This window comes from Panthera pardus, unplaced genomic scaffold (genome assembly GCF_024362965.1).
Source record: "Panthera pardus isolate Hobbes unplaced genomic scaffold, ASM2436296v1 HiC_scaffold_20, whole genome shotgun sequence".
NCBI lineage: Eukaryota > Metazoa > Chordata > Mammalia > Carnivora > Felidae > Panthera > Panthera pardus.
In genome coordinates, this window is record NW_026526766.1 from 92,510,529 (window position 1) to 92,534,467 (window position 23,939).

The 23,939-nt window shown below is 71.3% G+C and overlaps 1 protein-coding gene across 1 annotated transcript in view; it reads right to left on the reverse strand.

The window, feature by feature from the left end:
* Window positions 1-2,510: 2,510 nt before the first annotated feature.
* KCNT1 (potassium sodium-activated channel subfamily T member 1) overlaps window positions 2,511-23,939 on the reverse strand; it is a 34,868-nt gene continuing 13,439 nt past the window's right edge. The window contains 39 exon segments of the mRNA XM_053908018.1: window positions 2,511-2,755; window positions 2,845-2,929; window positions 5,723-5,748; window positions 5,750-5,783; window positions 6,941-7,022; window positions 7,024-7,103; window positions 7,106-7,271; window positions 7,897-7,917; window positions 8,229-8,276; window positions 8,278-8,358; window positions 8,441-8,524; window positions 8,812-9,092; window positions 9,447-9,736; window positions 10,464-10,662; window positions 11,134-11,333; window positions 11,481-11,491; window positions 11,493-11,616; window positions 11,882-11,953; window positions 12,317-12,404; window positions 12,407-12,488; window positions 14,073-14,144; window positions 14,146-14,173; window positions 15,082-15,276; window positions 15,308-15,350; window positions 15,524-15,759; window positions 15,886-16,035; window positions 16,407-16,515; window positions 16,993-17,101; window positions 17,207-17,270; window positions 18,243-18,379; window positions 18,519-18,641; window positions 18,643-18,684; window positions 20,312-20,492; window positions 21,594-21,688; window positions 21,973-22,056; window positions 22,124-22,198; window positions 22,311-22,370; window positions 22,441-22,489; window positions 23,286-23,342. Of these exon segments, the coding sequence (XP_053763993.1) occupies window positions 2,635-2,755; window positions 2,845-2,929; window positions 5,723-5,748; window positions 5,750-5,783; window positions 6,941-7,022; window positions 7,024-7,103; window positions 7,106-7,271; window positions 7,897-7,917; window positions 8,229-8,276; window positions 8,278-8,358; window positions 8,441-8,524; window positions 8,812-9,092; window positions 9,447-9,736; window positions 10,464-10,662; window positions 11,134-11,333; window positions 11,481-11,491; window positions 11,493-11,616; window positions 11,882-11,953; window positions 12,317-12,404; window positions 12,407-12,488; window positions 14,073-14,144; window positions 14,146-14,173; window positions 15,082-15,276; window positions 15,308-15,350; window positions 15,524-15,759; window positions 15,886-16,035; window positions 16,407-16,515; window positions 16,993-17,101; window positions 17,207-17,270; window positions 18,243-18,379; window positions 18,519-18,641; window positions 18,643-18,684; window positions 20,312-20,492; window positions 21,594-21,688; window positions 21,973-22,056; window positions 22,124-22,198; window positions 22,311-22,370; window positions 22,441-22,489; window positions 23,286-23,342 (4,084 nt within the window). The 3' untranslated portion in view covers window positions 2,511-2,634.

A 23,939-nucleotide genomic window follows, 5' to 3' on the forward strand; every position in this document is an offset into this window, starting at 1 on the left:
AGTCCACGGGCGGAGCACAGCCCCGGGCGCAAGTCTCTGGAGATGGTGTGCGGCTCCCTCAGCTGACTCCTGGGTTTGGATCTGGGGACCAGGGACAAAGGTGCCTGTGCTGTTGTCCTGTCTTTCAGGCTTGGGGAGGGGCTTTGAGACGCCCGGTGCCTCCCGTGCATCTCAGCACCAGCTCTCGAGGAGGCACCAGGGGAAGGGGTTCCCCTCGGAAGGCCCCCCTCCCCGCCCCGGGCCACCTCAGAGCCCCAGGTGGGTGACGAGCGTCCCAGGACCCCCTCTGTCCTGAAGGTCCAGGACCCTGAGATAGGACAGAATGGGGCTGCGGCAGATGCCCAGTTGTGGGCTCTGGACGTGGGACGGGGCCACGGGGAGGTGGCCTGGGCGAGCAGTCCTCCCGGCACAGCCCCGGACGGACCCCAGAAGCACAGGGCCAGTGGCTGTGAGGACCCGGGAGCCAGGCACTCCGCGGACCTCCCGGGAAGCCCCTCTGACGAGCCCCTCCGAGAAGGGGTCCACTTGTGGAGCCGGGGGACCCCAGGAGCCTGCCTGTGTGGCCGAGAGGCCGTGCCCACTGCCCCCTTGAGGCAGGGGCCCCTGCAGAGCGCCCTGGGCGGGGGTGGCCCCTCCCCCGAAGACCCCGGGCCCTGGGCCAGGCTGGACGGTCAGGCCACACCTGATGGTGGCATTCACCGCCAGCTCAGTGCTCTGCAACCAGGGCAAGGCAGAGGGTCCAGAGACACCGTGGGTGCCCGTGGGAGACGCCCGCAGGGCCCGGCCTGGCCCGGCTCCGTCGGTGGACGGTCCTGGGCTAGCGGCCCCGCTCTGGGTGTCCCCGGGCTCCTGCTGACCTCACTGGGGGGTGAAGGTGGTCCTGGCCGGCCGGCTGCCCCTGGGGGCCGGGAATGCGGGGGCTGCCCAGTCCCAGCCCCAGGCAGGCGGGCTGCCATCCCGGACTTGGAGCGCCCCCCGCGGGCAGTTGTGTTGGCTCAGGAAGAAGACCGGAGGCGCGCCCGCTGGTGTCTGAGGACCCCTACTGGGAAGCCTGCCCCCAGTGTCTTGGTGCCGTCCCCGCCACCTGGGCCGGTGACCCCAGACTTGCAGGCCCCGAGCCCCTCCCGGTCCTGCTGGCGGGGAGCGTCCTTTCCCCCTCCACTCCCTCAGGGAGCCGGGCAGTGGGTTCCGGGAGGAGGGGCTGGGTCCCCTGCGGAGGACCGAGGGCTTGGGGGCCACCGGGCCGGCACGTCCCAGGCAAGCAGGGCGCCGGGGGAGGAACTGGTGCGGGGTCACAGCCCTCCCTCGGGCAGGCCCCTCTGCCCACTGCCGCCATCCGGAGGCTGTGCTGACCCCTTCCCTTCACCCAGCTTCGTGGGGTGCTCTCCGTGAACAGGAAGGACGCAAACCTGGACGCCCCTGGGCTGGCGCACACCCCCTGGGGCGGCCCTGCCCTCTGAAGGGGGACCCCAACACCCGCCGGGCCGCTTGCCAGGGAGCCCTCACCCCAGCCGTGCTTTCCCAGAGGCCAGTGCCCACGGGCCGGCCCGACGCCTCCTGCTCTGGCTCAGGCCAGCGGCCCTTCCTCGGGGTGGGGGCTTCCCCGTGGGGTCCGGGTGGGGTGGGGTGGGGTGCGACCGGGTGGGTGGCACCACGGAGGAAATGGCTTATACACGACCCTCACGTTTGCAGAAAGCATCCATTTAATAGAAGGTTCCAGCACTGACTGTGCAACACCTGTCACAGTCACAAAGGAACCCGGGCGGCTTGTCCCCAACGGCCACCACCCAGGCTCCTTCCCTTGCTGAGGAGAAAACCGGGGCCAGCATCCCGCGGTGAATTGTGCTTCCATCGGGCGCTAAGGGGCGTGGAACCCTGTGCCAACGCACCGCCCCTGCCCAACGCCCAGCGCCCGGGGGCCGGGGTGCGACGGGTCACGTAAAACCAGAGGGGAAGGACGTCTTCTCCTTTTTCGTCACCAAGGCCTTGGTTGCAGGAACTCTCAGGTGTCCCCGGGCCCCTGCGGGGGTCTCGCCCGGCCCCTCCACGTCCCCCGAGCACGCCCGGCCTCCGGAGGGGCTCCCGGCCAAGCTGGACGCTTGCAACTTTCTTGTGTTTACGGCTTCCCTCTCGCGCCCAGCACACGGGGCTGGAGAGCTCACCGGCCGGGAGCCCCCCGGGGCCAGACCCTCACCACCGTGTGGCCGAGGCCAGCTGGGACCCACAGAACACGCGAGCCGCGGGCAAGCCCGTGAGCGGGCCTTCGCTCCGTGGCCGTGAAAACACGGCTCCCGCGTGAGCCGTGTGCGCGAGTGAGTGCGCGCGAGTGTCGGGCTCAGCTTCTTCCCCTCCCCACGCACCCCGGCCTCAGCCGGCGGTGCGGCCAGGGCGGCGGGACCCCTCCCCACGCAGCCGGGCCCCGTCACGAGTTGCGGTACATGTGGGGACGCAGATCGGATGGGTCTGTAAAAACAGGTTAAAAAAGGCCTCGCCGCCAGCTCCTCCCGGCCCGCGGAGGCACGGTCCGCCCTCACGGCCGTGGGAGGACTCCTCGAGGGCCGGGCCGGCCTGGCAGGGGCCCCGCGCTCCATGCAGCGCGATGCATGCCGACGTGGGGACGGGGCGCGGGCCGGCTCAGAGCTGCGTCTCGTCCCGCGTCTCCGGGTGCCACGAGGCCAGCTTGTTGCCGACGCTGCTCTCCCGGCTCTGGGGGCTGCTGGCCACGTGGGCCAGGGGGTCGGAGCGGATGAGATACCTGCCGGGGAGGGGGAGAGCCCTGGGTGCCGGCCTCCGCCCCCGCCCCCCGCCCCCCGCCGGGCGCCCGTGGGGGGACGCGGGACCTACACGATGTCGTTGGGCTCCAGCCGGGTGTCGGGCGGGGGGTTGATGAGGACGTAGGACAGCGTGTTCTGCTGGTCGTTCATCTGGTCTGCAAAGACACAGGCCCCGTGCGGGTCACCGCCGGCCACCGCCCCGGTCCGCTCCGCCGGGCCCGGCCACGGAGTCTTCCCGGCCCGTCCAGGCTTGCCGCCGGGGTCAGCCGCGAGGGGCCGGCGGCGACCCGCGTGGGGCCGGTCACGGAGGTGGCGGCCCTGAGCAGAGGCACGGAGCACACCTGCGGCCCCCTGCACGAGCGCGCACGCGCCTTGACGCCTGACCCCGACCCCCCGCGCCAGGCAGGCCGCCCACACGCCCGGCTCAGTTCTGCGCTTTGGACGCGCGTCCCTTTCCCCACAACCTGCTCCTGCCGCGTCAGCCCGCGGGGCCCCGGGGGCGCAGGGACTGCCCGGTCTCCGGCTCACGCGTGGCCGTGGGGACGCAGCCCGCGGTGGGGAGAGTGGGCTCTGGAGAAACAGGGGTCCCGCCACAGATGGCGCCTGGCCGCATGCAGGGCTGGGGGCGGGCACGTCCTGGCAGAGGCCCCGTGTCCCCGGATGGGGAAACGAATGGTTCTCGGCCTCCGCTTAGCCCTGTGGTGAGGTCTAAAGGCACCTCCCGACCCAGAGCAGGCGTTAAGGGGGGCCCCTTAGCTGGGGCGGGGGGCCGCGTCTCGGCCCTGGACCCAGAAGTTCTGAGCGGAGCGGAGTCTGACCCCTGCAGCCAGAGGTCGAGCGCGGCAGCTTTGTGGGGGGGCGGGCGGGGCCCCAGGCTGGGACTGGGGGGGGCCAATGGACATGCACAGCCAGCCGGGTCCACCCCGGAACGGGCGGCCTGCCCAGCCTGTCCCTCCCACCGCTGGAGGGCGAGTTGCTCTGCCTGGTGACCACGCCCCTGTCGGGGGCCCTCTGGTGGGAGCTGCCAGCCGCGAGCAGCGTGGCTCGGTCGGTGCACCTCGCGGCCCGGGCCCGGCAGGCGCCTCCCTCCCCAGTGGGCCTCACGGGGCGTGCAGGGGAGGGGAGGCGGTGCGGGGAGACCCTCCGATCCCGGGCGCCAGCGGGCTGGCCGTGCCGAGGCACACCGGGTCGGGACACGGTAAGGGGAGAGGTCGGCGTGGGGGGCCGGGCAGCCGGCTGGTTCCACCCCTCGGTGGCCGAGCAGCCAGAGCCTGGCGCCCGTCTTCTCTTGCTGGGGGGCCCGTGGGGCCCTCCCCACCCGGCCTGGGCCCCTGCTGCCCCCCCCCCGGGTGGATGCAATTAGCAGAGCCTGGGACTGGCCCGAGCCAGGCCTGGTGTTGTGCTTCGGCGGGGGGGCGCAGGCTGAGCGGGGGGGGGGGGGGGGGGGGGGGCAGGGGTGCGGCTCCAGCTTCAGTGCCAGGGGCTGGGGGGTGGTCAGTCGCTGACCCTGGTTTCCCCAGGACAGGACAGGTCAGTTCCACCGTGACCAGCGTGCTGGGGGGAGGGGGGTGGCTGACGGTGGCTCTTCTGGCAAATGAGCAAAGGCAGAGTCACCTTCTCTACCCCATCCTCGCACCCCATTCCCCCCAGCCCTGCAGGCCAGGTCCTTCCACTCCCGTCCCCAACCTGGGCCTGTGACTCCTGGCCCTGTCCCCTGAGGTCCGCACCTCACCGAGCCTGCACCCACCCTCCAGGGCAGGCGGTGAGCAGGGGTGAGGCATACACTTGTACCGGCAGTTAGTGATGGTGCCCTCCTGGGGGCGGGGACCACCCTGCAGCCCCGGCTAACGTGGTTCCCTCTCCTCCGGTGTTACGTACGTCCTGCCGCGGGCACCTCTCAGCGACCACACGCAGGGGCCTCTGTAAACACCACCAAGTTCTGGGGACCCTGCAGGTGAGCCCGCCCCTGCCTGGGAGCCTCGGGGGGAAGCAAGACTGCAGCCGGGCACCGTTCGTGGAAGCTGCCGGACTGGGATCCCTGCCGACCCCGTGGGCCTCCGTGACCACCATCACGGGTGTCAGGTTCGGGAAAAGGGCGGGAAACCAGGAGATGCCAGTGACTCGCCAGCACGGGCCCAGCTGGGCCAGCCCCCGACGGGGCTGTGAACCACGAGGTTTTCTCTCCTGGGCCTGGGTGTGTCCCCTCCGGGGTGAGCCCTGTATGGAGGGGCCGCCCCAAGGCGCCTGGGCACGCGGGCTCTGAGGCTTCCTAGGGCTGCGCGGAGCCCCCGGGGAGGGAAGGGGTTCTGGCAGCGGGGCCAGTGGCCCAGACTCTGCTCTGACTTCTGTTGGGGTCCCAGGGCTGATCTGGGGGCTGCGGGGTGACCTCTTGGAGGAAACCAGAGCCCCTGGAAGCATGCACAGGCTTTGTCCCAACTGGAAAGGGAGCTCCCTCCTGAAGCCCCTGCTGGGGTGTGGGCGTCACCTGTCCACCCGGCCCGGGGCGGCCCAGCCGCTGGCCCGGGGCTCAGCAGGCCCCGCCACGTTTGGAGGTGGGACCCAGGCTTGGAACTGTCTGTCCGGATGCTTCCCCCGAGCAGGGTGGGCTCAGGGCCGCGGGGCATCTGGGGCCAGCTGAGGGCTGGCAGCCACCAGTGTGCGAGGACAGACGGTGGACAGCAGACCTCACTGAACTGGCGGTCAGTAGGGGGGAGCCCAAGGGCTGCGCAGTGACCGCCAGGGGCCACGCAAACCACGAGCCTTCCTGGGGTGAGTCCGTCCTCCGCAGACAGAGGAGGAGGGGGCTGTCAAGGTCCCCGCCATGGGCTGCTCTGGAGCACGTGAGCCCCCCGCCTGCAGGGACCCTGTCCTGTCTCCTGTCCTGTCCACCTGCCTGGCTGGGGCGGACACTAGGCTGCCCCCTGGTGCGGCAGCCGGAGCAGAATTACCTTGCAAATATCCCAGGTTACCCGATCATGACATCACTGGCTGTTAAATTTGCTACATCCTCTACGGAACACACAGGAAGAGGGACAGACAGAAACAGAGAGAGAGAAAGGTCAGCAAGCAGCGGGCAGCGGCCGCACAGCGGGGGAGGGCAGGCAGCAGCACCCGGGGGGGGGGGGGTCCACACGGCCACCGGCCAGCCCGCCGCCCGGGAAGCGAGGGGGGTCCCTTCTCTGCCAGGCTCTGGGAGTCAGCGGGCTGGAATCTGCGAGGTGTGGGTACTGGCCGTGGGGCCCGACGCACACGGAGTGCCCTGCCCGGAGCCTTGGCATCAGGGCCCCGGAAAAGGGGTGGCAGCACCCGACCAGGCAGGGACCCCGGGAGAGACGAGGGTGACTGGTGCAGGTTCGGTGTAGCGGGGGGCGGGGCTGGTGGGGCTGGCGGGGGTTGCCAGACTCTGGCCTCTGATCCCTCTTGGAGGGGGCTCTAGGGTCCCGTCCCAGGCAACATTGGCACGAAGCAGGGTGGGGAGAGCGGGCGCCCGCTGGGGCGCAGAGTCCCCAGGGCGGAACCGGCGCAGGCCGTGGGCGCAGACAGGCAGCGGCGGGAGCGGCGCCCCCTCAGCCCCACCGCCAGGCAGCCGCTCCAGAGAGAGGGTGAGCAAGGTCTGCTCTCCTCCGGGCCCGCCCGTGGTCAAGGTCGTGAGCTTTTCCCCAAGAGAAGCTCCAGAGAGAAGAGGGCTGCCGGCAAAGACTTAACGCCTGGGGCGGCGTTGCCAGCGGGGCGGGCAGGCGGCTGTGGCGTCCGCTGTGGTCGACGGAGGGCGTCCCGGCACCGGGCCATCCGTCCAGCTGCCCCCTGACCGCGCCCCCTACGCTCTGGCTGCTGGGAAGGTGCCGGAGGGGCGGCCCGGGGTCCCCCCGTTCTCCACGAGAGCACAGGGCACCCCGTGTGTCTGATCCCGAGGCGGCTGGTCCGCCCGCCAGCGAGGACCCTGCCCTTGGCGTTGGGGAGCCCCGCCCCGCCCACCGCACCGCTTCCGGTCCTGCGTGCCGGGGCCGTCCGCTCCGGTCCCTTGTTTACCCCTGGGGGGGGGGGGGCCGAGGCCCCAGAGCCGCAAGGGGGCGCCCTCCTCGCGCCAGAGGGGCTCCTCCGACGGGCCCCGCGGTCCACCCCGTGCTGCCCCGGGCCCGGTGGCGGGCGGGCGGCCGGGCCCTTACCGTAGCCGGTGGTGGGCAGTCCCAGGTGCTTCATGCGGTTCTTGACCAGCTCGGAGAGCTCCTGCCGCTCGGAGCGCCGGTTACAGGCTGAGCCGCTGCTGGCTGGCCCACTCGGCGGCCCGCCGCCTTCCCGCGGGCTTGGGGCCCTTGCGGCTCAGCCTCGGGCCCAGGGCAGGCTCTTGCGCCGCAGCAGGGGGTGCTCCGCGGGGTCCCCGCCGACCGAGTGCCGGCCGTGGGTGCCGCCGCCGCCGCCGCCTCCCGCCCGCGCGCCCCAGGGCCCCCGCGCGTCCTGCGTGTCCGGGCCGTCCTCCACACTCACCGAGATCTGGGACTGGCCGAGGCAGGAGGGTGAGGGCCGGGACGGGGACGGGGAGGTGCGCCCCCCCTCCCCCGCCCCGCGCCGGGGGACCCCAGGGCCAGGCCCTCCTCCTGAACCCCAGACCGCCAGCCTCCGGGTCTGCCCCAGTTAGCCGTGTGGAAGAGGGCAACGCCCTCGAGCTCTCGGGGCCCTTGTGTCCGTGGCTCGCCACCGGGCCCTGCGCTACCCCTCTTGTACCTCCGTCTCCCCCATCTTGGAGGGTGGGGGAGAGCAGGGACGCAGGAGGGGTGCGGGGCGCGGGCGGCACCCGGGAAGGGGCTGGGGGTGTGGAGGTTGGGCCAGACCGTCAGGGAGGGGGCACAGCGGGACACGGAGATGGCACACGGGGCTGGAGGAGCCTGGGCTTCCCCACCCCGGGCCTCAGTTTCCCCTCGTGTAAGGGAGGGGTGATCCCATGCGCCCTGAGCTGCTCCACGGCCCCCGCATCCCGGGGACTCACTCCCTGACCGGGCCCTTGCCCAGAGCCCAGGGCCCTGTGCCCCTCCGGACTCGGGGCGGTGGGGGGGGGGGGGGGGGATTCAGGCGGGACGGTGCACACGTCAGCACGCCTTGACGTGAAGTCTGAGGGGCCACTCACCTGGGCTCTGAGGTCATGTGGCTGCAAAGGAAACGGGGGGCAGCCTGGGTTGCCCGTGGGCGCTTCTGCCCCTGCCCCCCGCCCCGGCACTGCCTGAGCCCCCTGGTGGGCTGGGACCAGCACGCCAGGCCGCCCGCCTTCTACGGCCTCCCCTGCCCCACTCGGGGGCCACCGCCACCCGACCACGCGCAGGGCCGCGTGCCCTGGACCCCGGAAGGGCCTGACAGCAGAGGCCCGGATCCCCAGAATTGAACGTGGGAGGGGCACGCATCCACAGCCCGGGGGCTGCTGTACGGGAGCCCCCCGCATCGGGAGCACCCCCGGCCCCGAACCTCCGAGCTGGAGAAGACGTGGCACTCGGTCCTGTAGATGCCGATGGGGGATCTCGGCGCTGGAGGAGCACAGCTTCTGGAAGAGGCGGCCGTACGTGCGGATCCACAGGTCCTCCTCCGTGATTTTCATCTAGAGCGAGCGGTGGTCTGAGCGGGGAGCCCGCCGGGGGCCCCCAGGAATGGCGCGCCCGCCCGCCCAGCCCGTGACGCACGGCGCAGAGGTAGCCGGAGCCTGGCGTGGTGTCGAGGCCCAGCAGCAGCCTGGTGATGGAGATCATGTAGTCCTTCACGAAGGACTGGCCGGACAGGGAGGCCGCAGTGAGGCCGGGCACCCCGGGGGCCGCCGGGCGCCCTCAGCCTCCCGCGGGGAAGCCCCTCCTGGCCGCCGAGGTCCAGCTGGTCAAAAGGGATCAGAAGCCCAGAGGCCGCCCGGAGCGGAGCCCCAGGGCGGCGCCCTTCCGGGAGGAGACCACTCGGACGGGACCCAGGGAGGGACGCCCGGGACCGGGACGCTGGCGGGAGGTGGAGAGAAGGCTCCCGGTCCGGGCGTCCCGGGGCCTCCCTGCCTCCCGGCCCCGCTGACCTGATACAGCAGCGTGTCCAACATGCTGATGCTGAAGACACGGCCCGCGGCGAAGGGCAGGCGGAACATGAAGGCCAGGTTGGAGCCGTTTTCCCGTTCCCTCTGCAGGAAAGGGGCACTCAGGGGCGCAGGGCAGGTGGCCGGGCGCACGCGAGCGCAGCCGTGCGTGTTGCAGCGGACGGCCGACCTCAGGCCTCCGCGCCAGCTACGCGTCCCCCTCCCCGCCGGCGCACTCGAGGCCAGAGCCCGGGAGCAGGGATGCGGGTGTCGCTTGGGTCTCGCTGCCCAGAGTTCCGACTAATGTGAGTCACTTTGTCACCGAGCTGGTGGCTTTAAGTGAAGTCGGACGGGCCGGTGGAGCGTGGGCTCCACACGCGGAAACCACGGAGACGCCTGCCTCCCGTTCTCTGTGGCTGTCCGCGGGGACTTTCCTGTGGCTGCGAGGCCCGTCTCGTCTCTAGAAGCTGACCGCCTCCCTCAGCTTGCGCTCCTCCCTTCGCCCCCACAGCCAGCGGCGCGTCCGCCAACCCCTGACCCGCCCCTCCCTCCCGTAAGGTCCCCGGTGAGGACCCTAGGCCCGCTCGGCCCACACGGGACCATCTCCCGTCTAGAAGGCCCCTCGGTCTCCCCCGCACCCTGGCCAGGCCCTGGCAGGTAGGATGTGGGCGCGTTCGGGGCCATTATCCCCGGCGGCCGAGCTCCGTCCGCGACCGACGGCCGGAGAGGACCCCCTCCTTCCCACGGGGACAGACTTGCTTCGAAGGCAGAAGGCAGGCAAGGGACCCAGAGGGCGATGGGGCGTCGGGTGCGGGCCGCCAGGAAGCCGGTTCTGGCGGCGGCGCCCTGTCCGGTGGAGTGAGCCGCGTCTGCGTTCGGGCTCTCGGGCGCGTCACAAGGGCGAGCGGCCGTTACAGACGTCATGTCCCTTCACCCCGAGCGGCACGGGTGAGCCTCGGAGAGCGCGGAGGGCGCAGGGGAGGCACGGCGCTACGGCGCCTTTAACGGGACTCGGAGAAGCAGCCCGCCCGTCAGGTGCCCGCCTGGGTCCCCTTTATAAACACCTCCAACCGTCCTTGAAGCGGAAGACACGCCCACTTTCGTAAAAGTAAGTCGCCGTCAGCGCTTCAAGGAAATGCTCGGCTGCTCCTGTGGGGGGACGTCGCCGCCGGACCGTCCGTCTGAGCCGTCAGGAGCCCGCGTGCCTGGCATCCAGACGAGGGCCTCCGTGGCCTCCAGGCCCGGCACTCGTGGGGGCGGGCGGGGCGTGGGCTCCGCCGTCTCTGAGGGTGGGTGGGGGGTGGGTGGGGTCCCAGAGCTCTGCCAGTGCCGCGGGACCTCAGGCCACATCGGCCAGGAACAGCGGATCCGCTTTTCAAGGCACCTCCCGGGGTCACACGCCCGGGCGTGCTCACTCCAGGCCCGGACTTCGGAGCCACGCGACGGGCTCGCCATCCTGGGCTGGGCAGGCCGGCCCTGCCCCCGGAGGCCACGCCGCACAGCAAGGAGGGTCGGCTGCTGGGGTCACCACGGGAGGAGGGGGGGGGGCAGGGGCGCCGGGTGCACGTCTGCCGGAGCCCGATCCCGCGCCGGTCAGTCACCCCGGCCGTGCTCGCTCAGACTGCCGTTCCCGGAGCTGGGAAGGCCGCCCCAGCCTTTGGACACGGATTCCCGGCACGCTGGGCCCGCTGAGACCAGCGTCCGCCTTCCGGTCGTTCCGGGGGATGGAGACTCGGCCCACAGGCCGCTGCGCGGGCTCCGAGCGGCCCCGGGCGCCGGGCAGGGCGCGGTCCAGGGAGGGCCCGGGCAGGAGCTCCGCTGCCGCCTCCTCCTGCCCGCCTCGCGCTCGCCCCTCTGACACGTGGGGTGGCCTCGCGGTCCACGATCCGCGTGGGTTCGGGGGGAAGCTCCTCCCTTGTCTGGTTGTGGACGGCGGCTCCGGGCCCGCAGGGAGGGCCCACTGCTCCCGGCCTCGTCCACGGCGGTGTCGTCCCCGGGCTCCCTGGTCTTGCCTGTGTGGTGCCCTCAGCCTACAGTGGTGCCTCCAGCGGCCGGGGCGGGGGCCACAGCACCCGGGCCGAGCCGCCTGTGCCCTAGCCAGGGCCCGCGTCCCCGGTGGCTGGTCCGTGGGCCCAGAGCGTCACGCCGACGCCGGCTGACGCCCTTCCCGGAGCCCCGAGGAGCGAAAGGCGGAGTCCGCTGGCCACACGACGGGCAGCCTCGGCCCCAGCCCCGGACCCTGCCTGCAGAGGTACGACTGTCCGCTTCTGGCCGATGACCCTGAAGGCTCCCGACGACACGGTCAGGAGGCTCGAGGCCCCTCACCCACTCTCTCTGGGCTCCGAACCCTGACGGCAGGTCGAGCGGGGGGCGGGGGGGGGGGGCGGGGGGGGTCAGGTCGGGGCCCGTTACCTTCTCCCAACTTGGAAAGAGCCAGAGAGTAGCTGTCCTTCGCGCGGAACTGCATGAACCGCATGTTGGAAGGGTGGGTGAGCTCCGTGGTGATGCTTAGGCTGGGGAAGAGCCTTGGGGGGAGGAGGGGGCTCAGGGAGGGGTCCCCCCGGTCGCAGCGGCAGCCACGGGACGGGGCTCCCCGACGGCTGGGGGGCTGGCTCGGGACCCGGCTCGGCGCCGCCGCACCCGCCCGGGGTTGTGGAGCCCCCGCCCCTCACCGGAACATGGTCCTGCACGTTGACGATGGTCTTGGCGTCGGCCATGTAGTCCTCCTCCGCGCTCATGGTGCTCTCCTTGTCCACCACCACCAGGTTGTCCGCGTAGATGATGCCGCACTGCAGCAGGCTGTCCAGGCTGCAGGGGGCGGTGGGGAGAGGCCACGTTGGGGGGGGGGGTGGTCCCTCAGGGCCAGGTCGGGGGATCCCGGGAGCTCCCTTCGGGTGGCCCTCCTTCCCCCTCCACGGGGCGGTGGTCCCTCAACCGCCTGGGCCCCCCACCACCGGGTAGGGAGGAGACTCTGGAGGAGGGAGGGGGAGGGGCTTCTGCTAAGAAACGGGCGCCCCCCCCCCCCCCCCCCCACCCCTCGGGCTCTGGGCTCCGCAGGGAGGCGGCGCCTTACTTGTCCACGGAGCCCTCCATGTAGTAGACCATGGGGAAGCAGCATATGGCCTCCAGGAAGTGGTGGTCGGGCCTGTTGGGGGGGGGGGGGGGGGGCGGGTCCTGGGGCTGCCGTCCTGCTGGGCCGTGTGCCCCCCCCGTGCCCTGCCTGGCCCTGCCTGGGGGTCTCCCAGGGCCGCAGCACATCAGACAACGGGGCTGCTCTTTATTTCACCAAGGGGAAACCGCGGGCCGAGGGCGGGACCCGCCCAGGTCAGACCCCGAGCTCTGCGGGCACGGGGGCCGGGGCCGGGGCGAGGCCTCCCGGGGAACTCCACGACGGAGGGAGGTCAGGTGCCACCAAGGACCGGAGGGCCTGGGGACGGGGGCAGGGGAGGGAGCGGGGCATCTGCGGGGCGGAGGGGGGGGGGGGGGGCGGGAGCGGGCCGGGCCCCACTTGTTGTCCAGCAGCAGCACGATGGGGTTGAGCTCCTTGCGCGACCGGTAGTAGGCGCGCAGCGGCACGATGAAGTTGTACAGCCCGTGCCCGCCGTCTCCGCAGAGACGATGATCAGCTTGTTCTTGAAGCCGTAGGCCTTGGCGTCCTCGTAGCTGTTGTGCTTGCAGCCCTGCGGGCGGGGGGGCGGGCCGCAGCGTTAGCCCCGCAGATAGAGCCGCCGTCCCCCCCGGTCACCGTGCCCGCGAGCACCGGTTCACCCGGAACCAGAGGGCCAGCTGCGGGGGACACGGGGGACCGGTCCTCAGGATGGAGGACCGCGGCCTGGGGGCTTCTCTTCGGCTGCCCCCCCCATGGGTGAGCAGACCACGGGGCCTGCGGTTGGCGGGCAAGTGTGGGAGCCCCCCTCAGCCCCGCCACCCCTTGACCCCGCGTCTGCACACAGGGGCCGCTGCGGTGACGCCGGGCTCCCCGGGGACCCCTCACCGGAGGGCCGACAGCCACCGGCCCCATCCTGTCACGGCCCGTCAAGCCCGTCTGCCCCACGCGGCTGCCGTGAGACTGTCCCCTCGGCAGGAGCGCGAGCTGGAGACAGGGCGGGGGGCGGTCACGTCAGGGAAGGGAGGCAGGTGTTTGTGGGGACCCGCCCCTTAGCAGAAACGAGATCTGTGCTGTGTGCACGTACGGTGTGTGAGTGTGCACATACGTGTAGGTGTGCGGTGCACGGGGGTATGTGTGTGCAGGGGGTGTGTGTAGTGTAGGGAGAAGGAGCTGAGATTACCTGAGGGGATCCCCCTGCCCTCAGGGAACACGCAGGGGTTGTGGCGACGGGGCTCCACCCGCCCTCGGGGACACACAGGTGTGGGGAGGGGGCTCCACCCGCCCTCTGGGACACACAGGGGTGTGGCGAGGGGGCTCCACCCACCCTTGGGGACATAGGAGTGTGGCGAGGGGGCTCCACCCCCTTGGGGACACACAGGTGTGGGGGAGGGGGTTCCACCTGCCCTCGGGGACACGCAGGGGGTTGAGGGGAGGGGGCTCCACCCGCCCTCGGGGACACGCAGGGGTGAGGGGAGGGGGCTCCACCCCCTTGGGGACATAGGAGTGTGGCGAGGGGGCTCCACCCCCTTGGGGGACACACAGGTGTGGGGAGGGGGGTTTCCACTGCCCTCGGGGGACACGCAGGGGTGAGGGGAGGGGGCTCTCCACCCGCCCTCGGGGACACACAGGGGTGAGGGGAGGGGGCTCCACCCCCTTGGGGACACAGGGGTGTGGCGAGGGGGCTCCACCCACCCTTGGGGACACACAGGTGTGGGGAGGGGGGTTCCACCTGTCCTTGGGGACATGCAGGGTTGTGGGGAGGGGTCTCCACCTGCCCTCGGGGACACACAGGGGTGAGGGGAGGGGGCTCCACCCCCTTGGGGGACACAGGGGTGTGGCAAGAGGGCTCCACCCACCCCTTGGGGACACACAGGTGTGGGGGAGGGGGTTCCACCTGTCCTTGGGGACACGCAGGGTTGTGGGGAGGGGGGCTCCACCCGCCCTTGGGGACATGCAGGGGGTGTGGAAAGGGGGCTCCACCTGCCCTCAGGTGGCGGGGAAAATCACTCCTCCAAAGCGGAAGCATGTTCACCGAGGGCAAGACCACGGGGAGTCTGGGCAAAGGGCCAGGAGTCCCTCTTGCGTTGGCAGTTTTTCCGTAGGTTTGTGATTACGTCACACAGTGTGGGCGGGAGGTGACCCACCCTTGTCCAGCCGCAGGCAGGCAGAAGAAAGGGGCCTTCACAGGCAGAAGGTGGCACAGGGTGGGCGAGCTGCCGATGTAGGGGCGAGTTGGGGGGGTAGCCCTTCACGTACCTGGGGGGAGGACAGGAGCCCTCAGCACGGACCCCGGCCACCGGCCACCCGCAAGAGGTGGTCCTGAGCCCGCCCCCCACGGGACCTCCCAGCCCTCTGCCCGGGGCCCCAGAGCACGGCGGGGCCTCGTCCCAGGCGGCCACACGAGAGGCGCCAAACCCCGCGGACCCCGTCCGTGCCCCTGGCCTGCGTGTGGGAGGATAGCTGTGACAGGGCACGGTCCTTTCCCTGGGGGGTCCGAGGCCAGGAGCCGCTCAACACGCACATGGACACACGTACGAGTTACACCAGGCCCGGAAACCCACGGGGTAAAGCCCCTGAGGGGCTCTGATGGCCGGTCCTCCCTCCCCGAAGCCCCCAGCACCCTAGCGAGCGAGCGGGGCAGACGCCGGCCCCCGGCCCCTCTCCGCTGGCTGCGCAGCGCCGGGCCAGTCTCCCCAGCAGCGCCCGGCTCACACCAACCCGGGGGCGGCCCCCAGCAGTGCCGGGGAGGGGAGGGCCTCAGAGGCCAGCCCCACCCCTGCCCCCCAGTGTCCAGCAGCCCTGGGCACTCCCCTGGATCTCAGAGCCGGTCCCCTCCCCAGGGCGCGTCTGCTCCCTCGGTGGTCACAGGCTCGCTGCAGGAGCGCAGGCACCCGGCCATGGCAACAGTCAGCGCGCCGCCCCGAGGCCAAATGGCTGAGGAGCCCCGAGGACACGCTGGGGCAGCGGGAAGACCTGGGCCCCAACCCAGGGCAGGCGGAGGGCTCAGGAAGGGCCAGGGGCGTCCAGGCTTGGCAGGTGCTGCACCGGGGGGGGGGGGGGGGGGGGGGGGGGGGGGGAGCCCTACCCGCGACTTCCACAGGCCACGCCCCATTCCCCCTCCCCCTCCCGTCGAGAGCGGCTGTGCGGGGGTGCACGGCACTCACTCTGCCACGGACAGCCCCTCGTCCTCCGATGGCGTCATCTCGTCCTCCGATGGGTCACTCAGCAGGTCGCAGGGCAGCAGGGCCGAGCTGTCGGCCAGCTCCAGGACGGGCGCGATGCTGGGCCGCCGGCTGCCCGAGCCGTTCTCCGCGGGCAGCGTCAGCTTGCCGCCCCCGCCGCCCCCGCCGCCCTGTCAGCTTGCCGCCCCCGCCGCCCCCGCCGCCCTGCGCCGGCCGGCACTCCGTGTTCTGGAGGTCCATGGCCACGGTCCCTGGAACAGAGCGGCTGAGCTTGGCCGGCGGGCCCCTCCCCAGGCCCTCCTGGGGGCGGCTGGTTCCCGGGTCAGAGGCGGACAGAGGCTCCCAGGGGCCCCGGGCCCGGAGTCGGTCAGGCCCCGCGAGCGAGCCCGCCCCGCCCGCCCCGCCCGCCCGCGCCCGGCCTCACCCATGGAGGCGACGATGCTGTGCACGGGCAGGCGGCCGGACCCTTCGTACAGGCCCTGCCCCGAGAAGCCCTTCTTCTTCTGCTTCTCCTCCTGCTTGAAGATGAAGGCCGAGTTCTCCTCCTTGGTGATGTTGATGTAGAAGCAGGTGTCGGAGGCGGCCAGCGTGTGCCGGGGCCCCGGGTTGAGCAGGATGCTCTTGTCCTCGCGCTTCAGCCCGATGAGGCACACGCCGTACCTGGGTGGGGGCGCGGGCGGCTGGAGGGGGCAGCGCCCGCGCCCCCAGCGGCCTCAGACGGTCCCCGGCCCAGGGCCCCCCGCCCGCCCGCCCCGGCCCGCCCGGCCGGCCGCCGCCCGGCCGTACTTCTTGTGCGCGTGGAAGGCGGCGTAGGTGAAGCTCTTGCCCTCGTACTCCCGGAAGAACTTGCTCTCCGCCATGCGCACGTGGTACACCTCGTTGCCCGAGCACCGTCCGTACATTCGCTGCCACTGCTCTGGGGACTCCTGGCCTTCCCTGGGGCGGGCAGCCGGAGTCACCGCTTTGACCCCTGACCCCCCCCTGCATGGCCGAGCCTCCAGGGAGGACCCGCCCTGGGGGCCCCCAGCCTGGTCTCTGTCCCCGGGCGGCCCCCCGCCCCCGATGCTGCCCGCCCCCCCACCCCCCCGGCCCAGCGCTGGGGAACCAAATGTACTTTCTCCCCCAAACCAAGCCCCACCTGCCCTTGTCACTGTGCCCTGGACCCAGGGCTCTCTGGGCACCCCCACCCTGGTCCCTGCCTGCAACTCCCAGCAGACCCCTGGTGGCTCCCCACTCCGGCCCCCCCTCTTGGCTGCCCTGACCCTCCCTGGGCGCCCCTCCCGTGTCTCCCCTTCCCCAGCACTCACTGGCCGCGGGACGTGTGCACCAGCAGGGTGATGAGTGTGGACGTGGCCGGACAGATGCAGTTGAGGGCCAGCATGGCGTACTTACACTCTTCCTCACACACCACGTGGTCTGCGGCAGGAGGGGCCGGGTCACCGCCCAGGCCCCACTGGGCCCACAGCGGGCGGCCCGCCGCCCAGCGCCCTCCCTGGAGCTCCCGCCTCCCCGACCGCGTCTGCCCCAGCACCTCCGTGCTCGACTCCCAGCGTGGTGAGAACTCCGGGGCTGGTGGCACCCGCTCGCCTGTGCTCCGGAGCCCAGCTCGGGGGGCCCGCCCACCTGCCCCCTGGCACCCCTGGCTGGAGCACGCCCCAGAGATGCTTATCAGATGCACCAGCCCTGGCTCCTGCCCACGCTGATCCCGGGCCCCGGGTGCAGGGACTGTCCCCTCAAACGGCTAGACTTACATGGGCTCCACCGCCCCCCACGCCGGCGCGAGGACACTCAGCTGTGCCTCCTGCCACGCCTCCGCACGCTCCAGCCCCGCTTACGGCCCCGGCCCTCAAGGTGCACACTCAGCTGGGTGCACGCCCGCGGCCCCCAACGTACCTGCAAATTTGACGTGAAACTTGTTCTCGGGCTTGAGGATCTGGACGTAGAGGGGGCAGTTGGGTGCGAAGTCCTTCACGGCCCAGGCGCGCAGGATGGTCTGGTGGTCCTGGGGCGGGGGGGGGGGGGGGGTGCGGGGGCGGGGTCAGTGCTGACGGGCGGGAGGAGGGGGAGGGTCTCTGGCGGGGGGTGGGGGGGGGCCCGCAGCACTCACCGCTGCCGTGCGATCCACCTCGTTGCGGCTACTGAGGATGAAACAGGCCTCCCCGTTGTCCATCCTGCAAAGCACCGGGTCTGAGCGCTGCCTGGACCCGTCCACGCTCCCATCTCGGACGTCGGGGGGCTCAGGGCACAAGCTGGAAGGGGGGGGGGCCCCGTCGAGACCCCACCTCACTCTGTGCTTCTGAGCCGGTGTCGGGGCACTGACCAGCCTCGGTGACCCCGTTAAGCCAGGGCGGGGCTGGGCAGTCGGTGGTGAAGATGTGCCCACCCGCTGGCCTGTCCCTCCCACGGTCTGGGCACCCGGCTGACCTGTTCTTGGTCCCTCTCTCACCTGGAGAGCCTCTGGCTGACGCTCGCTCCCCCCAGGGTGGGGAGGCCTGCACCCTCACCCCCCCTCCACCCTGCACCACCACCCACCCTGGCTTATCATCTGTCTCTGCCAGGCCCGTTGCCTCTCCCAGCCCCTTGCCTGCAGCTGGGTCCTGGGTCACAGGCTGGGCCCCTGGCCACTGCCGCCTCCATGCTGGATTCCCTTCTGAAATTTTATAGGTGAGATAGTGGTGCCCAGGGCTCAGGAGGTGGGCACTCCTGCTTCCCTCGGGCTACCACCCACATTCCATCACAAAGGAGGAGGAGAGGCTTCTGGAATGACAATGTGGTGGCGGTGGGGGGGGGGGTCTCCTGGGGTGTGCGCGGCACATTCTAGAAAGTTCCATGTAAGGACATCGTCTCCTTAACTCACTCTGTCAGCTCGTCTTTCAAAGAAAACTGGTCCCCAGCCCGTCTTCCCACCCCAGCTGCACGTGGAGCCACGCTGGAAACTGAGAGCATCCCCGGGGGGGGGGGGGGGTGGGGGGGAGGACTGACAGGGGTGTGGCCAGGTGCCCGAGGTGAGGTCAGCAAGGGGCCCGTCTGGCCAGGTGAGTGGCGGGCAGGGAGCCGGGGCCGCTGCCCGCCCTGACGCCCCACGGCGGCATCCGTGCCCTCCCACCCTCAGCGCCACACCCTCACCCCCCGTCGGCGCTCACTTGGCTCGCATGAGGTCCTGGTCCTTGAGTGCGGAGCCCTGGAGGTAGATGACCCGCTGGGACCACAGGGGGATCTGCAGGACCCTGCGGACCTGGATGTCCATCTCGGTCGGGCACAGGATGACCACATAATAGTCCTGCAGGCCGGGCCGCGTCAGTCCCCATGCGGCCTCACCTCTGCCGCCGCTCGGCACCCCCCCGACCTGCCCGTGCCGGCCTGTGTGGCGCGGGGGGCCGACGGGGGAGCCGAGGCGCACGGCACCCGGGGGGCCTCACCTGGAGCCGGGGGTGCGCGTAGAACTCGTTCAGGAAGTCCATGAGCAGGTCGATCTTGAGGGAGCTGACGCACAGAATCACGTGCTTCTCCGTCTGGGCCCGGTGGCGGCTGTAGTTGCCCCCCCGACTTCTGCCGCTCCATCCACAGGTACACCAGCTCCTCGAACTGCGGGGGACAGCGGGTGGCCTGGGGCTCAGGGGGCCGCCGGGGCCCCGGTGCCCCCCGTGGGAGCGCACACGTGGACCTCCCCCGGCCCCCAACGCCACAGGCCACGTGGGGGGGCCACGCGGGGGGCGAAACGGACACCCCGGCTCCCGGCCCAGGAGGCCGAGCGACTGTTACCCCGGCGCCAAAGTCCGCACCCCGGACACGGAGCTGACGACGAGCTCCCTTTCAGAGAAACGCGAGGGCGCCCTGGGGGAATTGGCAGCCAGAGCCGGAAGTGGGCACACGGAAAGGTACCTTCAGTCCGAGTGGTTACGAGCCCGTGTCAGGGCTGAGCGCAGGTCTGGGGATGCCACCCGCCCAGCCCACGCTGCCCGGATGTTTGCCTGGGGCGTCGGGAGTCCTTTTAAATTAGGAAAAGGACAGATAAAAGCGTCATGGTGACGGGACCCCCGGGAGCCGCCCGGGGGGGGGGCTGGCCCGCCCGGGGCGGCCCCTGCAGCCTGACTCGGGGGCAGGTGACGGCCAGACCCCGAGGCTCCCCGGCCGTTTCCACCCCAGCATCGAGGCCATTCGTGTATTTAACAGAGCAGAGGACGCCGTCCGGTGCTCGCCTGTGCCGGGCCACGTGCAGCAGCTCACCGCATTTAGGGAGCACCTGCTCGGTTGCGGCGACCAGGCCCCGTGACCCTGAAGCACAGGCCTGCCTCCACAGCCGGAGGCGCCGGGCCCGGGGGTGGGGGGCCCGCTGTGCAGGACGGGGACTCTGACACAGGCGCTCGGCTGCAACCCCACCAACCACAGCTGTGCTACGGGCTCTGGCCTGGGCATCTGCAAGGAGGCCCGGCGACGTGCCCCCCAGCTGAGGTGGGGGCTCTGCGGCCTCACCGTAGCCGATCCCATTGCGTCCCTGAGACTCCGTCCACTCGGAACCTCCCACTGGGACCAATCATTTGGAAACGTCTTTGCAGATGTGCTTCGTTGAGACAAGGTCAGACAGGGTCAGGGTGGGCCCTTGTCCACCGTCCGGTGTCCTCAAAAGAGGACACGGAGGGACCCACGGGGAGAAGGCACGTGAAGACGGGGCAGAGACGGGAGGGACGCAGCCAAAAGCCAGGGGGGCCCAGGGCCAGCAGCCCCGGAAGCTGGGAGGGTGCAGGGGGCCGCCCTCGGGGCCTCCAGGACGGGCCGGCCCCGCGGACACCTCGGACTCAGGCTCCGGACCGGGAGAGAGCACATTTCTGTCGTTCCAAGGCCCAGTCTGTGGCACCGTCAGGGACCCCGCTGCTGCCTCCTGGGAGGGAGGCTTAGCGGGCGTGCGGCCATCTCCACGCTTCTCCCACGGTGCTAACTAGCGAGCGGGCTTAAAGGGAAGCACGCGGGGAGGGAACGGGCGCTCCGTCTCTTCCCGAATAGCCAGGGGGCATCCGGGGTCCTGGGCATCTGTTGTCCCCGGCCCCGGGGGGAGCGGCCGAGGGGGCAGGCGTGGCACCAGCGGCCTGTGGTTCCCCGTCGAGAACGCCACCCCTGGCTCCTCACCCTGCCGTGAGGCCTCGGGTCTCGGGCCTCCGGCTTTGCCCGCTTCCGGGCTGGGCAGAGGCGGCCTGTGTGGGGGCTGGGGGCTCACCTGCAGCGGGAGCACCACGAGGGCCACACAGATCATGATGACCACCAGCAGCTGGGACGGCCAGATCTTGGGCGTCACGTCACCGTAGCCCACGGTGGAGAAGGTGACGATGCAGAAGTAGAAAGCCGTGAGGAGGGACAGGTTGTCCCCTGCGCGCTCCAGGTGCTGGATGCCGCAGGTCCTGGAAGTCCGGGCATCGCTGGGCTGTGGGAGGGGCCTGGGACACTGGGGCGGGGGGGGGGGGGGGGTGGGCGAAGGGGGGCCCTGTGCTCCCTGCCCTGGGCTGTGGGAGGGGCCTGGGACACCTGGGGCGGGCGACGGCTCCGGGGACTTCCCATCCCGGTCTGCCAGAGTGGGCACAGCCCAGCCCCTCGGATCTCCCCCTGGATATTCCCTTTCCAACCCGTGGCTGTTTCGAGGCCCCTGGGCAACATGCCCTGAGTGGATGCGGACCCACACTGGTGGAGCGTGGGCCTGAGGGTCAGCGGGGTGGGCCTGCGCCCCGCCTGGAGCCTCATCCTCACCCAGGGGGTCGGGCAGGAGGCCGGACAGCCCCCTACGGGGCACAGAGCCCGACGGCCCCGCTTCCCGCACCTGTGACCCCAAGTCCTCGCCCCACACCGGAAGCTGCTGACGGCAGGGCCTAGGGGGCCCATGGCACACAGCGTGGGGTGCCACAGAGAGGTGCTCGAGACCCTCCCCCAGGGGGATGGGAGGACACACTGGCTGCCGGGAGGAAAGCAGGCTGAGCTTTGGACCCCGTGGCTGCCCGTCCCCCTCTGCTGAGGTCTGCGTGGTGTGGGCAGGCGTGCGGGAGGGGAGGCAGGAAGCACGTGGCTCCTCCTCACTCCTTCCCCGGCCTCGGTGCCCGCCCCACATCCCTGCCGGGGCAACGGGACGTGGTGGCCGCCTTCGCCAGCAGCGGGCAGGGCCGGTACCCCAGGACCCCCGGCGGGAGCCGGGCACGAAAGGGGACACCCCCTCCCCCCCACTCTTCACCCTGGCCGTTCCCAGACCTCGTTCTCAGCTGGACCTCGTGCCAAAGGGTCCCCACGGGGCTCGGGCCGGTGCCCAGCCTTCCGAGGTGCGGACCCGGAAGCCAGACCTAGGTCTCCCTGGGTCCCAGAGGAGCGGGACCCGGGCCCATCGCAGCCCGGGGCTGTGGGCTCCGGGCCGTCCCCCCCCCCCCCCCCCCCGTCCTTGGGCCCCTTGCCACCGCGGGGCCCTCCTGAGCTGCGGCCTGAGGGGGAGAGGGCGGCGGGGCTCCTGGGGGCACACTCACCCCGTGAAGACCAAACACAGCAGGGTGCAGAACAGGATGAGGACCTGGTTGAACATGGCCGACTGGGTCCGCAGGATGGCGCGGTGGAAGTCGTTCTGCGGGACAAGGGCTGTCAGGGGCGGCGCCTGGTCCTTCCGGCGGCACGGGTGCAGGTGGGTGAGCAGGTCCCATCCCCCGGCCCCGCGCCCCCTCCCGCCTCCGCGTCAGGCTCCCCACAGACAGCCCCGGAAAGGGACGTGGGCCTGACGCTCAGCGGAGGGTCCGTCCAGGGGCCCGGGTCACGCGGGCCTGGTCTCTCGCCCCGCGCGCACGTTCACCCCTCCTCCCTCCAGCCGGGGACTTCCCAGGGGGGGACACGGCACCAGGGACAGGAGCTCACGATCATGTTCTCCAGAGCGTGCTTGGCCAGCCAACAGTTCAGAAACACGGGGATGAACAGGTTCCGCAGGGGCGCCCAGAATATCTGTGAAGGAGCCGGGTCAGGGGGCCGGGGCCGGGGTGTCCCCCTCCTCGGCCGGCCGCTCACCCACCGTGACGATGAAGGGCAGCGTGTTGATCATCTCCAGGACGAACGAGACTCGGAAGATCTGCTCCCAGATGTTGCCCTGGGGGCCGTGGGGGGCGGGGGAGGGGGGAGAAAGGCAAGCCAGGAGGTCAGGGAACGGGCTGGGGGGTCAGAGGGGAGGGTCAGGCCAGGCGGGGGTGGGGGGGACTCACTTTGTAGCTGAGGTAAATGAGGAGCATCGTCTCCAGGAAGCTTATTATGGCCACGATGACCTAGGAGGGGCGCAGTCTGAGTGGGACGGGGGGAGAGCAGGGCCCACCCGGAGCCATGCCCCCCACTCACCTGAATCGCCCACAGAGTCATCTTTCTTTCCACCCAGAGGATGGGCGCCCTGGGGAGGGAGGGAGGTGAGCCTCGGGCTGGTGTCCCCCAGCCCCACCCCCAGGCCTCCCCTGACCCGAGCCGTTCCTCAGGCGGGTGGAGGGCACCTGCCTTCCCCCTCGTGGGGACAAGGACATGAAGGGAGGGAGAGGTCCCCCAGGAAAGGAGGCCTCTTGGGAGGTCAGGGTGAGGCCAGGCCCAAAGCTGCGGGACGTGGGGCAGGGCTGCAGGCTCGGGAGGCCCCCCCGCCCTGGACAGGCTCCCTGGGCAAGTGCGATGAGCCGCGGGGCCTCCCTTCCTCCCCGGTCCAGCCGGGGGTGGGGGGCTCCCGGGAGGTGAAGCACATGGGGGCGGGGGCAGGGTCTGTTCAAACGCCGGTGCTCCTTCGGGTAACGGAAGGACCGGGGCCGTCTGTACAGACAAGCCGAGTGAGGCAGGAGGTGGCTGGGCCCCTGGGGACGCGTCCTAAATGCTGGGCCAGACATCACGGTCATCCTGGGGTCACTTGCACTGCTTGATGGGGGCACCGCTCTCCTTGGTGCAAGTGCGGACAGGAGCGGCGACCCACTGGAGGGCCCTCTCTGCGGGCCCCTCCCTACCCGCCGTCAGTTCGCGGGCCCCCTCCCCACCCTCGGTCTGAGGGCTGAGCCAGGAGTTGGAGGGACGCCGAGTCAAGCCACTTGGGGCGACACCCATAGTTCTGAAAGGGTCCGCTGCTTCAGGTGCTCTGCGGGGACTGCCTAGCGATGCCCACTGCACGGGCCAAAGCCGGGCATCCGGCCGGAGGGGCTGGGCCGGGAACTCACCAATTGATCTCGGAGGACGAGGCATTGAAGGTGTAGTTCTGCTTCGGGCAGCCCCAGCTGTGGAGAGACAGAGCTGGCCCAGCCCGGCCCCGGAAGAGACCCCGCCCACGGCTGCCGAGGGCTCAGGAGCCCGGTGGGCGGGCACCCACTCCCCCACCCAGGGCCAACTCCCGGCATCTCAGACAGGCGTCTGCGCTCCTACGGCCTGCCCCCACCCTGCACACCGCCGGGCAGGGTCCCAGGCGGGGAGGGGCAGACAGGCTGGGCGGGAGAGCACAGCACTCTGGGATGGGAAAGGCAGAGCCGGGGAAAGAGCTGGGGATCCTGCCCCGTCTGACGGCAGGTTGCCGGGGAGGGCCGTGCGAGGTCAGAGCGGACCCCGGGGCAATCGGTGCCTCCCGGAGGCCGGAGCCGCCGCAGACGAGGTTGGACGATGCTCTCGAGGCAGGGAGAGAGACAGCTGGGCTCCCACCCCGAGGTGCCGACTCCCAGGGGCACCCCAAGTCACCCCAAGAACGAGCCTCTCTCAGCCCGCCGGATGCCCAGCCTCCGGGAAGGTGGTAGGGGCAGACCTGTTCGTTCGGCCCCAGCTGTAATGCCAGGGTCCCGGACCGAGAGGATCCCACTGTCACGGAGCCCCATGGTGACAGGAAG